This window comes from Phaethon aethereus (genome assembly GCF_964289735.1).
Source record: "Phaethon aethereus genome assembly, chromosome: 2".
Taxonomy (NCBI): domain Eukaryota; kingdom Metazoa; phylum Chordata; class Aves; order Phaethontiformes; family Phaethontidae; genus Phaethon; species Phaethon aethereus.
In genome coordinates this window covers 87,278,081-87,295,192 of record NC_138582.1, presented here as the reverse complement: position 1 = coordinate 87,295,192, position 17,112 = coordinate 87,278,081, and the positions used below count along the sequence as shown (strand labels likewise).

Here is a 17,112-nt window from a genome sequence, read left to right as displayed (position 1 = left end):
AGAACGAGGAGGATAAGCGAATGGGAGAGCGCAGATTAGATGTTGGTTGAATTTGGAGAGGAAACCCACTTTGTGTGACTCGCCAGCTGGAGTCTACGGGAATGGGAATGAGAATATGTCAGTGGAAGATTTAGGCCTTTGGAAATTGCAAAAGGTATGAGTCTTCTCAGCAGCCAAGGAGTAGACCTGCAATCAGTCTAGGTAAAGTATCACTGTTCTCTAAAGAGGAGAGAATACTTTTAGCAGCTGGATGGAAGTTTCGTCATTTTTATTGTTTTGGGTTTGGTTTTGCTATTAGACAGTAACTTGTCCTATGACCAGAAGCCTTAATAAGTTTGAAAGGAAAATCAAGAACTTATTTACCACATTCAGATGATGGAAGTTTTTGCACCTCTTCATGCAGCTGCAACATATACTTGCAAATGCACATGCTCCACTTCATCTAAAGGGTTCCAGAGTTGTTAAAAAAAAAAGAAAAAAAAAAAAGAAAAAAAAAAGAACAAATTAATACTGCTGCAGGAATAAGGAATAAGGGACTGTTCAGCTGAACTACAGTATGAACTTATGCAATATACAGAATGATCACATTTGCCATAGGTCTCTAGTAGTTAATAAAACAAAAATGAATGCTAAAATCAACTGCTGTCTTATGCCTGAGGCTTGTTACTAATTTTATCACAGTGTTGAATAATCTGGATCTCATTTCAGGGATCAGTTAAGTTGACAAATGCGATTGTGGCTCTTGGGAAGAAAATTATGTTAAAAATTTTTAGATTTAGGACATAAATAGTTATTAAAGGGGTATTTTTTTGTCTCCTCTAGCATCCATGATACTCTTACAGGTTGAGGTACATTTTTAAAAACCATTAACAGTGGTCTGAGTCAGTTTTAACTGAATTTAGTAAAAGAACCCTGACTACCATGTTTCTGGAAGTGCTAAAAATCCACAGGCTGGATTTTTTTAGAGAAATTATTCCTATAAAAAGAAAACACACATAAAATCTTCTTAAATGCTTCAGAATCTAAGATTTTTTTTTAAAGATGTTTAATGTTACTTCTCAAAGGCATACCACCTTGCAAAAGGGACCAAAATATTTTGAAATTGTATTTCTTGTATATATTAATAATTAGATGTATTTATGACAGGAGGTTTTATATTTTAAGAATTCCTGGAGAGTTCAGTCACATATCTTGGATACAGGATGCTTTGTGTGCATAATTAATGCTTTGAAGAGATGAATGGTTGCAGAATCATGCAAGCAAAGTTTTGAGTCAATATTTCCACGAGAAAGGATGCTCAAAATCAGTCAATAACTCACAAAATCAAGTTTGAAAATTTTAATTTTAACCCCATTTCTCTGGATAAGTATCAACATGACAGGAAACATCTGGTTTTATCTAGAGTGATAGAGCTAGATGGGTTTCAAATGTCAAAACAACAGGGATATCTAAATGTACAGTCCCTTGCTATCCAAGGTAATGAGAGCTTTGTGGCTAGCTTGAGGATAAACAGGATCTCACCCTTCCCAAACAGGGCTTTAAAATGGGACGTGCAAAATGATAGGAGCTGAAATATTCTTAATTGGGAAAAAGATATGGAGCATAATTACATTTTGCCAGGAGAGACACTCTTCGACTAGCTATGAGAACAGTTTTGTTTGCCAGCCATGTCTAAAAGAAGAAGTTCTGAGAGTGGAGGTCTGGGCTTTTGATTTACCTCTGATGCACAAGGAAGAGTGGCACATATGTGAATAAAGCTTTTAATATGACCTAGAATAACCCCAGGACTGCTGGCTAACTCATCACCAAGATCTGGCGTAATTCCATTTTGAAGTTTTGCAGCCACAACCCACTTAGTCAATAATGCAGACTAACCCAGGAGGATTCAGGCATTTATTTTTAGATATAGGGTGAATGAAGATTTAGTTGATAGATGAACACTGCATTTTGGGCAGGTACATTAACTTTTAGAGTGTTGAGATTGAAATCTCAAGTCCCTGAAGTTAAATCGTAAAACTTCAGCACACACAATTAGGGGACACTGATGAAAACAATACTAATTTTAAAATAGAGCAGCCTTAGGGTAATAGCCTTCTCTAAGCAGAGGAGGAGGAAGTTTTGTCCAGTACTTCAAACCCTCCTCATCCCCATATCCTCCGTCACATTTCTTATTTGCCACAGTAGTAGTTTATGCTGGAATCACAGCATTGCCTTGAATTTCTCTTAGGAGATTAAAACTGAGTCACAAAGGACAACAGTGTTACTAAAGGCTTTTTTGTGTTAGTGAAGAGTTCATTCACTTAAAAACTCAATTCCAGATATCTTGAAACTGTTTGCCAGTTAGCTGATTATACACACAAAAAAGTTCTAGGAAAGGTTTTATTCCAATAATCCAGTTTTTGTAAAGGATCTAACTTCTTTCTGTTTCTTTGCTAGCAGCGGTTTTATTCCACCTGTTGTAGTTAAATGGCTGTCTTTCAGTCTCACTTGTTAATATTGTTTCAAGTTGCTGAAAACAGGTTTTCACTGATCAGGAGTGCTTGTACAGAAGAAACTGAGAAGGAGTAGATGAAAGAAAAATTGACACTGCATGAGAGTTAGGGAGCTGTCTTAGAAAAAAGGCATATAACCCCTGCTGCTGTGAATAATTAAATAAATGAAGTATAAAAGTTTATAAGCAATCACATGTATGAAAGGTGGACAGTAAAAATTTGAACTTCCTCAGAACAAAAAAGGCAGCTGAATTCAGAACTCCCACAGCATATGTGTCTCTTCCACTCTTCATGCCATCCTGGAAACAAGGCTTTCTTGCTCTTGCCTGTTTACATGCTCAAAACTGAAATGTGTTGTATGTATTGGAATGCTTGAAATTAATTTAAAGTCATGTTTTTGCTTAAGGTTTTTTGTTTGTTCTAAAAAACACGCTTTATCTTTCAGTTTTCAATAGGGCAAACAAAAAGAAAATTAGGTATTTGCACAGCCGTAAGTTACAACATGCCTTATAACATATCATAAAATATTGTCCAAAATAAGCACTATCTTGTAATTCTGCCAGCTTTTGAGATTGTCATTTGACTGCTTCTTGACTGTAGTCCACAATTCTTTCAAAACTGTCCTCAAGGAATTTGAAGAATGCGGTATACTGCTTTATGTGTCTGTAATTGGGAAAGTCTGGTGTTCTGCCCGATGCTACATTTCCACTTTATGTATATTATTATGTCATGACCAGTGATACAATAGAAGACCTCTCTATTATCACCATGTTACGGAGCACCAAAAGTCACCGCACATTGAACTGTCTTAGAACAGCATCTACCACTGTAAGCGTGAAGGTTCATGTGTCCATTTCATCATGGAGAATCTAAGAAATAGTGAAATACTTTGAAAACACTCTGGTATAGAAGTAAGAACAGGACGAGAGCTCCCTGTTCCAGTCTTCTGCTTCAGTCACTGTATTTCCTGATGCTAAGAAAAATTCTGCCTGCAGTATCTTGAAACAGAGGTGTGCTTAGTAAGGCAGAAAAGAGTGAAAAACCTGTTTCTGTGACCTTTTGGCAAAGAACATCCTCCTAGTTATGCCTGGGAACTGCATTCCTCCAGTAAAACACTGACATTTTCTTCGGCTGACTGGGCTTTTCTTAGGAAAACTGGTTGCAAGTCCCTAGTCTGACAGCACACAGTCCAGAAATTTGCCTGCTGTGAAGGATGCTTGAGATTTTGTTTAATAATACTGTATTGTCAAAGCATTATACTGATCCAAATTATGAAGTAAAGACAAAATTGGATTTACTGTTCAGATCAATAACAAATTTGACTGGTACACTAGAGGGTTGTAATATGATTTCAGGGAAAAAAACCAACAGAATCCAGACACATGAAAAGAAGGGAGTTGTCACACTAATATAAGATATTTGAGACAGGAAAGTCAAGCTCACAGCTAATTTTAAGTGGGTATATACATATAACATAATTTCCATATTTTTAATATGACCTTGTGGTTTGAATTTCTTCTCTCTCTTAATCAAGAAAATATTCTATTTTCAGTGCTATGAAACTGGCTAAATATATATAATAGTATTACCATAACATTTTCCATCTTCAGTTAAAACTTTATAGATTTTTGCTAATTAATTTGCAAATGATCCTTATGTGAAATAATAATGATACCTATGTATTGTTATGATAGTATCTAAAGGCTTTGAAAGGATTGGTGAAGTGTTACTCCTGATGTTGCCCATAGAAAGAGTGCTACCGATGTCGTACTGGACAAGAATATGATGCAACAGAAACAGATTTGTGTGGTGAAACAGTGAGTGCTGAGAACCTGGCGTCCAGAGTATATTTTCTCTCATGGTTTCAAATAAACTCTCATCTGAACACCTACTTATTAACAGCTGCGTTGCATCAAGCGCACACACACAGCATACCTTCCACCTTAGCTTTGCCCCGAAATAATCCAGTTTGCACACATAAAGAGTGCTTCACATGTTAACCAGAACATAGTAAGTGGGGACAATTGGAAGATTTGCTTCAGAAGTGCACTCCTGAACCAAATTAAAACGCTAACATAGAGGCACTTCTATCATAGCCACAATGGCAAGAACAGTAATACTCTAAGGGGAGGGATGTCTGTCCCTCCAAGGGGGGATTCCTGTGCATGGAATCACAAAGCTAGGTTTAGAAAGGATCTCAAATTCACTTAATGCATTTCCATGAGGATCAACCACATCTATGACATTCCTAATGAATGCCTAATCTGTTCTCAGGAGCTTCCAAAGACAGTGACACTACAATAATAAAATAAAATTAATTATGTGCTTACCACTAACATTAGGACTCTGTTTGGAGCCTGACCATGCTTAACCTAAATACCTGCAATGTATTCTGTTGCCAGCTGTTTGTTCCACCTCTCACTCAGGAGTTTCAGGATGATTCAGCTGCTTGAGCAAAGTCCACGAAGCTGTTGTGAATTATTAAGGAAATTTGAAGTTGACCTCAGTTTGTACCTTTATAAGTGGCTGGGTCATTCTTGGCTGGGTCACCACAGTCAGCCCTGTGCAAGCTGTCTCTCTTCATCCACCAAAACCCTCTGTCTCCCTTGCTGTGTGTTCAGTTCATTACTCCTTACCCTGTTCTCATATAAAAGGAAAATACTTCTTTTGGTGTGTTTTAGGAAGGCCCAACTACTGTGGTAAAAGGCAAGAGATGTTTGGAAGGTATACGATGGCCTGTGTTTCAGGGTTTAAACCATTCACTGCCAGGAATCAGAGCAGGACTTAGATAAGGCCATGTCTTCCCAAGTACTTTGAAATTAGGTTTTACTTCCACCTGTTTTTCTGAAATACCATTTGTGGTAGAGATTGAGCCTGCTGTCACTTGGAGTAGCAATGCCTCTTTTAACATTTTTCTTATTCTTGCAAGTGAGTTTGCATGAGGGGAACCTTTTGCAGGGCTGGAGGACATCATGTTATTCCAAGTTCTGAAGCCCTTATAGTCAGATCCCTATCATGGGTATGACGGGTTACTGTCCCCTAGCACTGCTGAAGGACAGTAGTTGGATGTTGATGTAGGAAGCTATGTAGAATAGTATATAAATTATGAATTAAGTCACTAAATGGATCTGATGACATTTTAAATTTTAATGCAAATAAACATATAGAGTAAAATTCTATGGATTCTTCAGTGCTTTGATCCTGAAGTAGGAGGAAAGTCCTCAAAGCAATATTCTTATTAAATAATTAAAGAACAATCAGCACCTTCCACAGAACATCACATTACATACTAGATTGTTTAGAAGTCACTGTTGTGTTCTGAGGTTATTTTTACATGTTTTCATGTCTCTGCTTAATCCAAGTTTGCCCCTAGGAGATTTGTAGATTTTAAGTAGAGGAAAAGATCTAAAGGTAAAACAAAAAAAACATAAAGGAAAAAAAAGTTCATGAAGACTGCTCTGCATCCTTCTTGAGAAATTTAGCCACAATGTTTTATGTGGGTATGAAGAGATATGAGGCAGGCAAAACAAACTTTAAAAGCGCTCGGTCATGAACCTCTCCAAATCTCTTTTCCTTGAAAGGAGGTCTGTCATCAGAAAGTCTGTCACCAGACAAGTATGAAATTTAGTTACCAAAATTTGATCTTATTTAAATTAAAATATAACTGGCCAAATGATCCTGATAAACTTCTTTCTGTCATTCAAAACTAAAAAGATTTTTTCACTAAATTCTGGTGTAGAAATGAACTTTGTTCATATAAAGACACCTGGGTGAACATTGAACTAAATTATTTCTAACCACGACCAACATCTGGTAAAAAAAAATTAAACACACCAGCCTCCATATATCATCCAAACATCTCCCGAGAATCAAACTGAAGTCCCTTTAACTGACATTCAATACGAATGACATTTATTTCACACTAATTTTTTTCTTCTGTCCTGTGTAAAGCTCGGGTTTTCTTATTACTACATTCTGAATAAATCATTTGACATTTGAAGAACTGATGTGTGAAACTACAGTAAAATAATGGAAGTATGCTATGACATGCTTTCTCCTGAATACTTTGTGTAGTGTTCACCATTTTTGGCGTACTTTTTTTTTTTTTAAGGAGGGAGTGATGTCACAATTTTAAGACCCTTGCCACAACTTATGAATCTCCAGGAGCTCTTCCATGAGCAAAGTGAATGTTGTTTCCTGGATTGCTTAAAAATGCTTCTTTTCCGGGTACTCTTTCATCTGGCACTAGAAGGATGGTATGTTGTTGAAAGGCAGGCAGCTGATTTAACAAGTGCTGTACAGCTAAACATGATGACAGCCATCAAGTTCCATTAGCATTCAAAAGCCAGGAATCAATTTCAGTCTATCACTTTCCTCACTCAAGCTAAGTATAATACTTAGCCTTTTCTTTAAACGTTTGCATCTGAAAGATATTTTGATCACACTGAAACCACTTTACGGATTAATAAATGAATAGCAACTCTTTGTGCCATTCTTCTGGAGTTGACTCTTTTTTCCTCAAACCCTTAAGATTTGAGTGCATCAGGTATGGATAACATCTATTATTTCACAATTCCATTGAAGAAAATATTTTCTTCCCAGGGCACATCGAATTTTGTGCAGTGTTTTTGGCAAAGTCCTCTGGTTAAGGCATAGCATTTGATATCTGAAAGGTTCTTTCTTCTAATACAGCTTACACCACCTCCCTGCAAAACATAAACTAAACAAAAAAAAGTGCTTTTATCAGCTCAGAGACATCTACAGTAGGGGTTTTGCCAGCATAGCTGTCATGGTTACAGGGTGTACTTGTTATTTTTATCTCCCACATCCTAACCATGATGGGTATACTGGCAAAATTAAGTGCCTGTTGAGTCATAGCCTAAAAAGTTATCAAGCTGTCAAGATAATAAAAACAAAAGTCAAAGCTAAGTTTTTCTATTTACTAAATTTCATATATGTGAGAGGACCTTCTGTTATATTGGTAAGGGGAAAACAATCTATGGACTTGAAAAGAGAAAAGAAAAATCACTCAGGAGATGTATTTCTCAAATGGATGGTTATTAAGCTTAGTATTTGCTAATTGGTTCTTGTACTGCTCTCCTTGTACATTATTTCCAGCAGTTACTTTACCAGGTTACTTCTTTACGTGTATATTGGGTATAGACTATTAGCCGCTATTTCAACCTCCTCATTTTCCTCAGAAGTGCAACCTCTGTAAACATTATCACAGCCTTCGGACTGTGTAGGCAGATGGATGTCTTTATAAATAAATAAATAGCATAAATTAATAAAAATAAATAAATTAAATAAATATTCAATGCTAACAGAGTCATTATTAGCTTAGCCAGATTGTATGCCCTTAGTGGCTTAACTCTGGCCGACCCCAACAGATGAGAGCAGGAAAAGAAAATAATTGCTTTGCTAATTTCCAAGCTAAATAATTATCTAAAAAACCCACAGCTGTAGGTTTCCCCTGTTTACCCTCATCATCCATGAGGGAGGCAGGGATGACCAGGAGAAAGGGACCTATTAATTAATTTGCAAAAAAATCTTTGAGAGTCAAAAACATTGTGGGCAATAAAATGTGCTGACTCTTTCTAAAACCTCAGCTCTACTTTGTAAAACATTTACAGCATAAGGAAGAAGCAGCAAAAAATCTTTCTTCTTCATAATGCCATGTCTTCCAATTTGCCAGGAAAAAAACCTCAACACTTAAAGCACTGTGTTCCAGAAGAAATCAGTGTGTCTGTGTTCAGCTTAACAAAGACAATTTCCATACTCCCTGGATTGCTGGCACTGTAAATCAATCGTTATTCTAAAGATACTAGAAATATGTTTGATTATGCATTAAATCCTGAGGCTTTTAGCTACCAGTACAGCAAAAGCATTAGCAAAATGCTGCCATTCTTCATCAATTACAACAGAGAACGGCAGTATTGCTTTTGTGGACATGGGTGCTTCTGACAGCTGAGAAAAAAATGCATATATATATATATATATATATATATATATGTTCAGTGTGACGTCTGGAATGCAAAACAGGAGAAAAGTGTGCTTCCCTGATTGTGTCTAGTATTCAAGGTATTGATGGAGCTAGCAAGCTTGTGTTATTATCAGGGTTGCACAGCCATGAATACATAATCTGGAAACTGGCTTGTCCAAGTAAAATATGCCTTCCTCACATTACTTTTGTGGGAGTCAGATTCAGAAGTATATCTTTAAAACACATTATAGGTAATTTCTTCTATAAAAGATAAGCCCCAAAAGGCCAATGTCAGCATCTCTCTTTACAGATGCACGTGTTATGCCAGTATTGGAGCTTTGCTAAAACAGCTAGTGGCAGGTCAGGAGAATATTTATTGAGACAGGGGATGTCCTGATCTGAATTGCAGTGTAGTGCTGCAGTGAGTCACACATTAACTTTTCTTTTTTTTTTTCCCTAAAAAAAAAAAAACACAAAACACCAAACCCCACAAGAAAGGTAGATGTTGGTTAGGTTTTTACCTGAATTCTGAGAAGAGGATGGATGTTATTCAGATTGCCAAGGTGCTACTCTTTGAATTGTTTAAGAAGAATATTGTGCAAAAAGTAGTGAGTTTCTATGCCGGCAGCTATGCTCCTTCTTCCTCCTGCCCCTATAAAAAATGTTTGCACAATCATTTGATTTCTTTCAAGAGCACTAGGTACCAGCAACTCCCAGCAGGTAAAAAAAAAGACAGAATCATACTTGTGATAGGGGAGAGATTATAGAGCAAGGTGATGACAACTCTTCCAACTCTACAAGAAAAAAGAAAAAGAGAGAAAAAAATGTTGGGGGAAAAAAGATAAAGAGAGCTTATGGCAGAAGATCTGCTATTCAGTCTTTACTCACAATGAGCAGATGCAACTACCTTGATAGTCCATTACAAAAAGTAAATTCTATGAAAATTCACATACAGTGTCTCATACTCATTTCCTACAAATAAAAGATGGGAAAAAACGGTGAACAAGACAAGTGGTAAAATCGCAGCTCTGGACTTCAAAAGAAGAGACTTGAGCTTGTTCAAGAATCTGCTTGGCAGGATGCCATAAGAGCATCCTAAGATGTTGTGGAAAACTGTCATTGGAGATATTAAAAATTTGGCCGGACAAGGACCTGAGTGGCTTGCTCTGACTGAGCCTGTGACCTACACAGAGTGGAGAGAGGCTCCAGCCAGAGGCCGTGGAACACTCACAACATGCAAATTCCTTCTCTCACTTGCAGTATCCCTTCCCCAAACATTACTGCTCCCATCCAGCCCTCTCTTGCATCTTCAAAGCCCCAAAGTAGCCTCCCCCTCACTTTCTGTGGAAGACAATGCACTGCAACTACTTCACTGAATTTTGGCATTCATTACCAACCTTAATAGGATTTGCAGGCCTAGCGAAAGCTGATCTTAATGAGAAAAATCTTGACATATCGTCAACTCCTTTTTTCTTTGTCTTTCCATTATTTTTGTGGGAATCATACCTAAATAAGTCTGTTGTCTTATTCTTCTAGCCTTGAATCCCTCATTTTCCTGTACAGTGAAATAACCAACTTACCTAGTCCCAGCTGAGTTTTGTGAATTCTTGGTCATGCCCTTCAGTTGAATGAACTAAACATAAGAAATTAAGATTTCCTTCTTGGTTTTTTTGGAAGCCAACAATATCTCCACAGCCAGCAACCCCATCTACACTTTGGTGATGGCAAAACTTATTTTCAGGCTGAAAGAGTACAAAAGGTCAACGTTTTTATAAGAAAAAATCAGGGGTAAAAATCAATAAATTAAATGTTCCATTTTGAAATTGGGAATGGTCTGAGTTTTGGAGTAATGTTTTTAATAAATTTTGACTAGTCATTCATAAGCAATTTTGAAATTTCAAATGATGTATCGGAAGATTTTGAAATTTCTTTCTAGTACTCTTTGGATGGGAAGAGATTTAATCAATACTGCTCTTTTTTCAGAGGTTCTTTTGATTTTGGCAAAGTAACACTTTTACTAATGAAAGACTATCGAAAAAATGGCAATAGTTCTAGAAGTCAAATCCTTATTTCATAAACATCTTCATTATGGTATAAACTCAGGCTTCCTATAGTTCCTTCCAGTCATTCTAATATAAACTATGAGGCTTTTTTACTGCTATTTTAGTCAGTTTGGACAACAAGTTAGAGATCTTGGGCCCCGTTCTATTTACAATTACTGTTGGATTGCCTTTGGACTTCATCCGGAGTAAAATTCAGGCCAGTATGCTTGCTGTGATTGAAACAATTATTTACAATATATTAGTTTTCAATATTTGTTGTAGTATTTTTAAAAAATATTATTGTCATTAACATTCCATACCACTTCCTTGAGCTGTGTGCATGATTTGGCATAATTTTTCTTTTCTTTCTAAAGCATAAATAACTACTTAAGCACATCATTTCACTCTTTTGCATTTTATAATGCCTTAAATGAAATATTTGTTGATTGTACATCAAAAATTAAAAATATACGTATTTTTTTAAATGCTGACTATCTTATAAGGTATTTCCAAACAACAAAAAATACTGTATTTTTTTGTTCATATGATTACTCCATGTAGTGATGTAAGTACATATGTTAATTAAAATGTCATGAGCTATAGCAAATGTGATCCTCTATCACTACCTTTGTACACTAAAGATTTACAGCTGTAGCGCCCTGTATTACGCCTGGAAAAAAAAAATTAGATTTCAGAGTTTACTTTTAAAAGTATATTGGTCTTATGATTTGCAATGAAATAGAAAGCTTGTTAGATACATTAGGCAATGCTTGAAAATACTGAAAGGATGAGAAACCAGTTTCAGAAAACCTGTTTAGAACATTACGTATGTATTTAAGTTAGTAAACGACTGGAGGCACATTAAAAAACATGCCTGACCTCCCATAAAAATATAAGATCTGCATATTATCTGTTGTTGTAAAAAATCTGACAGATTAATTAATACAGTTGAAACTGCTATCACCGTGAAATGGATTATTTTTCATATTCAGTGTCTGCTATTTATCAAGCTAAAATATGACTTTGAATGTCTACCTTAATAAAATTTAGTTTATAAATCAGTATTTCTTCTTTCTTTTGTGTAATAAGGTTGATTTACCTGAAGCATGTACCTAAGAATATGTAAAATAATATTTTTAAACAAATAAGAATTGGTCTGTGCAGGGGTCATCAGGCACATAGGTCGACGGCAGAATTTCCAGGCAGGCTGATGGCTGCCGTCTGCTTCCTTTACCTTGCAACATCACATTTTTGCATAAGAACTTAGACATAGATATGGATTCAGCCGTGGTGTTTGACATGCCTACCTGTGTATCACTGGTCCACGCAGACCAGTGCCACCAGGCTCCCTGTGCCCAACCCCTGGCTGCAAAGCAAGCTGGAGGTGCCTGGCACGAGTGTAAATGCCTACATGGTAGAACTCTAATAATAGGTGACATTAACTCCACTGTAACTTCCATTTCATCACCATGAAAGCACTCATTCTGGCTCACACTCACTCAGCAAATCTTTGTTTTGGTAAATAATTTCTGGTTTGGAGGAAGCTGCTGGTGGTGGTGTAGCAGGAGCCGCTTGCTGGTCATAGTGGTTTTGGAAAGAAGGGGAGCTGGTCACAGCTCTGTAAAAAGGATATTGATTGGTTTTAAGCTGCTGTTGCTAGGGCTTAGGAAACAAATGGTGGAATAGGGGATGAGCTCCAAAATCCATTCTCAACCACAGTAGCTTTGCTTTGAATACGCAAAACCAGATAAAAACATTTACTGCTGTATCTGCTGTTTCAGTCTCCTGAGACACTATATGGATTAATGGTATGAAAAATTGCTAACTTTGCATATTAAAAATCCCCCCACTAACACATTGAATACTTCAACATCTTAAATATATGTGAAGATTTACATCATAACAAGAAGAAATAAGGTTGCTTGAATATCTTAATTGAGTATTTCTTGCCTAAACCTGTTGGAACTTAAGAGAAGCTGATGAATATACGGAGTTAGTACTTCTTGTTTTGTCTTAATTTAGTACACATTGTAAAGTTTCTCTTATTCTGAAGTGTTACCAATCCATGCATTCAGTCATAAATCATAGAATCATAGAATGGTTTGTGTTGGAAGGATCCTTAAAGAGCATCTAGTTCCAACCCCCAGCAAAGGGCAGGAACACCTTCCACCAGATCAGGTTGCTCAAAACCCCATCCAACCTGACCTTGAACACTTCCAAGGAAGGGGCATTCACAACTTCCCTGGGCAACCTCTTCCAGTGCCTCACCACCCTCACAGTAAAGAATTTCTTACTTGTATCAAATCTAAATCTACCCTCTTTCAGTTTAAAACTGTTACCCTTTGTCCTTTCACTACATTCCCTGATAAAGTGTTGCTCCCCATCTTTCTTCTAGGCCCCCTTTAACCTTCTTTTGCTTCAGTGCTCAGCCTTTGCTTTCTGCTTATTAAACTGCCTTTATCTTGACCCACTTGTTTGGTTTTGTTTTGTTTTTTTTTTTTTCCCCATCTTAATTTCTCCCCTGTGTCCTGCTGAGGAGGGGAGTGATAGAGCGGCTTGGTGGCACCTGCCATCCAGCCAAGGTCAACCCACTGCAGTGATATATCTTAAAGTCCAAAAGAATTGCAAAAGTATTAATTAGGTAACATGAGACTTTCCTTACTGCCTGACTTTAGGAGCCTTTTAACTGTCTACATTTCTTGTCCAAAATTAGTTGACGTGAACAGCCAGTAGTAAAATACGTGATTTGCCCTCTTGAGGTGATGGCCCATACTCTGTGTGACAAGTCTACTGTTTCTACCAGATGGTCTCAAGTGTTGGAGAGATCTTTCTTATGGTGTTTGCAAGTTCTCTGCCAATAACCTGTGAAAAGGCAGATGTTGTGGCTAGCCTTCCAGAAATAGTAGATTTTTAAATCCTAACTTTTGGTAGATCTGCTCAACACTTCAGAAAATAAGTGCATGTACAAATAAGCTTAAGTTTCTGCTCTTGCATTTGTAAATCTTGGTCTGTCTCTCCTGTTCTCTTATGGAGAATGTTGCTTTCATCAAGGTGCAAAGCAAAGGTCTTGGTAACACAACGACAAGATTTTGTCAATTGATACTCAAGACAAACTAAAATCAGCTCCCTGAAGTAGCAACCAGCATGGCATCAGAAACATGAGTCCTGGCCCAAGGGGAGACTTGGGAATGTGAGACAGCACTGCCTTTTTTTTTTTCAAAAGTGCAGGGTATCATCTTAAACCAGTCCTGAAGCAGCACACTTCTTGGCCAGAGCACTTAGTCACCCAGTTCCAGCTGAGACCTCAGCATCTGGGAGTCTGATGCTTTGCCCTACCACTTCAGAGGGGAGCAAAACTCACCAGCTTAGGGTCAGAGCACAGTGAAAGACTGAACAATTTGGTAGGGAGGAAAGAAGGTGGCAGCCATGTTAAAAGGTAGTATTTCTTTTCCATGGAAAAAGTAGACTGCATTTTTTAGGTTGGAAAGATAGCGAGACACGGTAGCGATGAAGGAAGACAACTGTGTGTATACCAGGAAGGGAAGTTGTACTGTACAGTGAGTGTACATGACATGCTTTGTCAGAGCAATTGCTCCAGAAGGAACAGATCTCCCTTTTTCTTCTGCAACAGTAAGGGCTCAAAGGTGGCACGTACAGTGAATTTCTGTTTTTTGAGGGAAGAGGGGAAAAAATTTAAAAACTACTATTTCCTTCTCCATCTTGGTCACTGGAGTAGAACGAAGTTGTTGCTGTGGCTCCCTGAATTTCTGGAGCAGAAAACAGGGCTGAAAGTGGGAGATCCTATTACTAAGATATTCTTTATGGACAGGAACAGATGAAAGCCATTAAATGCTCTACAGGTATTAGATAGCTTCTGTCTATCATTCCAGTAGGAAAATTTATTCCTCCAACTGGGCTTGTCTAAGCATTTAATGTATAGTCAATTATAGTTATGTGTTATGTAAAGAAAGGCACGAATGTCTGAGTAGGCACTTCTTCCTACTTCCTACACACAGCTTCCACAACTGTTGTACTGAACCTGGGCTTTAACACGTATCATTCCTCACCCTTCACATCCAGAAAATCAAGAGAGTAAGCTCAGGTTTTTAGTTGACCGAATCCATCTCGATGGTTTGTTTTCACTCATTTATTCATTGCTAATCTTGTCTTTCTTTTAGAAGTTGATTTTAATGAAACTTGCCTTCAGCTTAAAGACATGATCAGCCTATTGACTTTAAAAAGTGATTGTTAGTCAAATAGCACTTACATTTCTGTGTATTCTTTATGAGATAGAAAGAATCTCTCTTGGAATACCTTTTCATTCTCTATTATTCAATAAATAACTGTAACAGGAGCAGCCTTATATGGCCAGCCATCATGCAGCAAGTATTTTTACAATATTAATTCCAAACCCTTCAGCACCACTGTCAATCCTCATCTGGAGAGATGGGAGGGGATGGGATGGGACAAAAAAAAAAAAAAGTCCTCCAAACAGCTACCTTTGCTATAAATTATTTTCCTTTCTAAGTTGTAGGACCTTTCACATGGAGCATCTCTCAGTGAGGCACTCCCAGAAATAAATTTCGACAAGTCCATTAAGGTTAATTTTAGACTGTGAACATCCTTTGAAACTTGCCAGTTTTCATTACAGAAAAGTAGCAGTCTTGAAGCGCTTGCAGTATTACACGGATATTCTTGAAAAAATGTCAGATGACCTCCAAATGTAGAACATTTCTTAAAACAAAAACATTGGGGATAACCCTCCTCCCTGTGCTGCTTCTCACGTAGGTTGTCTTAACCCTCACTCTCTCCAAAACAGCACTGCAAATTCCAACATTCATTTGCACAGAAGATCATAGGAGACTATTAATTCCTTAAAGCTGACAGGAAAGACCAAATATGTGGCTATTTGTTTTGCTGAAAAGTATAATCTGAACACTGTTTTCGTTATGGGGCAGCAGGGAAATGCAGGTAAATTGCTTAGCGACCAGCAGGAGGGATGCAAGACTACTGCCACTTGCAGTGAGGTTTCTGTCTCCATGCGCATTTCTTCTGTTCCATGGCATGGGTCCCCTTTAAATCGGAATATAAAGCAAACTGCACCAGGTCTGGTCTATAACCATGGCTGAAAACAGAATATCAAGGCAGGTTCTTCTTCCGCTGTACTTTTGTCTCCTACTGAGCTGTATCAGAAAAGGAAGAAGACTCAAGTCTGGATTTTGAATAATACTGGCTGAACCAAACACCTAATTTCATTCTACAATGGGAATATGAATTCCACCTTTAGGAGACTGAAGTATATTTTTTTAAGGCACTTAGAGATTGGGTCTGTGGCAGATTCAGGATTTGCTTGACCAAACACTTGTTTTAAAGGAAACTGACTGACTTTAATTCCACAGTTGTCAATCTTTTCACAAAACTGTGGGGCATATTCCTTTTTCAAAATCCCGTATTGCACTTCCCCAGGCCTCCGTCCTGTTGGGTAAAAAAGTTTTTGTAAATAAAGCATGCATCATAAACTCTTTATATATATCTTCTGATGGTGGGCTGCTTCCCCTTTCCTTCCCATTATGCCTCAGCTGTTAACTAGAGGGTTGCTAGCATGGACTTGAAGAATTGACTGTTTTACTCTCACCTTGTTTCCAGTGGAACAAGAATTACCACAGAATCCGCTAGCAACAGGATTAATGTGTCTGAAATATCCCTGATCACTGTTCTATACTGAAAATGTGATTACCGGTGTTTCTTTGCAGGTGCGTATGTGCTTCAAGTAAAGGCAACAGATGCTGATGATCCCACTTATGGAAACAGTGCTAGAGTGGTTTACAGCATTCTTCAGGGGCAACCATATTTCTCCATTGATCCGAAGACAGGTAAATAGTTTATCAGCAACAGTGGAAGATTTAAACTTTGGATTTTGGGCATGTGGGCAGTATCACTGAATAAGCATGGACTGGGCTGTTATGACCAAAAGACAATAGATTAACTTTGTACATGATTCAGTTTTGACTATTGACTAGTTTCTGAACAAATTACAATCTGTTGTAGAAACAAAAGAAACGTGCTCTTCCAATCAGTCCTGAAATATCTAAAATATGTATACATTGAGAAATTTTTTTTTTTTAATGTCTTAGCATTTCTCTATAGCTAACACTTTATCTGCTACATGCATTCTATTTTGGTTTTTTTTTTTCCTGATGATGCAATTTTGTGTCTTGGGTCTATATTCTTTCTTTCTCAGCATTTTTACTTGTTGAACTTACAGTCAGAAATTCTCTAGCAATGATTGTTTTGCTATATAGAGCTAATTTGAGACTGTGGAACAGCTAATCATCTCCTGCCCTCCTCTTTTCCTGGGGCATAGAATGTCTGGGGTTATAGGATGTGTGAGCAGAAAAGTATAATAGTTTAAAGAGACTGAAGTATTTGGCAGGTTGGTAGGCATGTTAATTAGGTATCTTGTCCTATATTTCTAGATGTCATTCTTGTTTCTGTATTTAGTAATTCAGTTAAGGAGTCAATAACCAACATAGTGAATGCCATACATTGTGTCATCCTGAATGTGTTACAGGGATAGTTGTCCATGTGCCCCTTT

The 17,112-nt window shown here is 37.4% G+C and overlaps 1 protein-coding gene across 2 annotated transcripts in view; it reads left to right on the top strand.

The window, feature by feature from the left end:
- CDH12 (cadherin 12) overlaps window positions 1-17,112 on the top strand; it is a gene marked incomplete at both ends in the record, with an annotated part of 171,763 nt that overhangs the window by 72,687 nt on the left and 81,964 nt on the right. The window contains one exon of one of the 2 annotated variants that reach the window (XM_082015101.1): window positions 16,271-16,390. The exons of the other annotated variant lie outside the window; for it this stretch is intronic. Coding sequence (XP_081871227.1) covers window positions 16,271-16,390 — 120 coding nt within the window. The remainder of the gene's footprint in view (window positions 1-16,270; window positions 16,391-17,112) is intronic. 2 annotated transcript variants of the gene reach the window in all.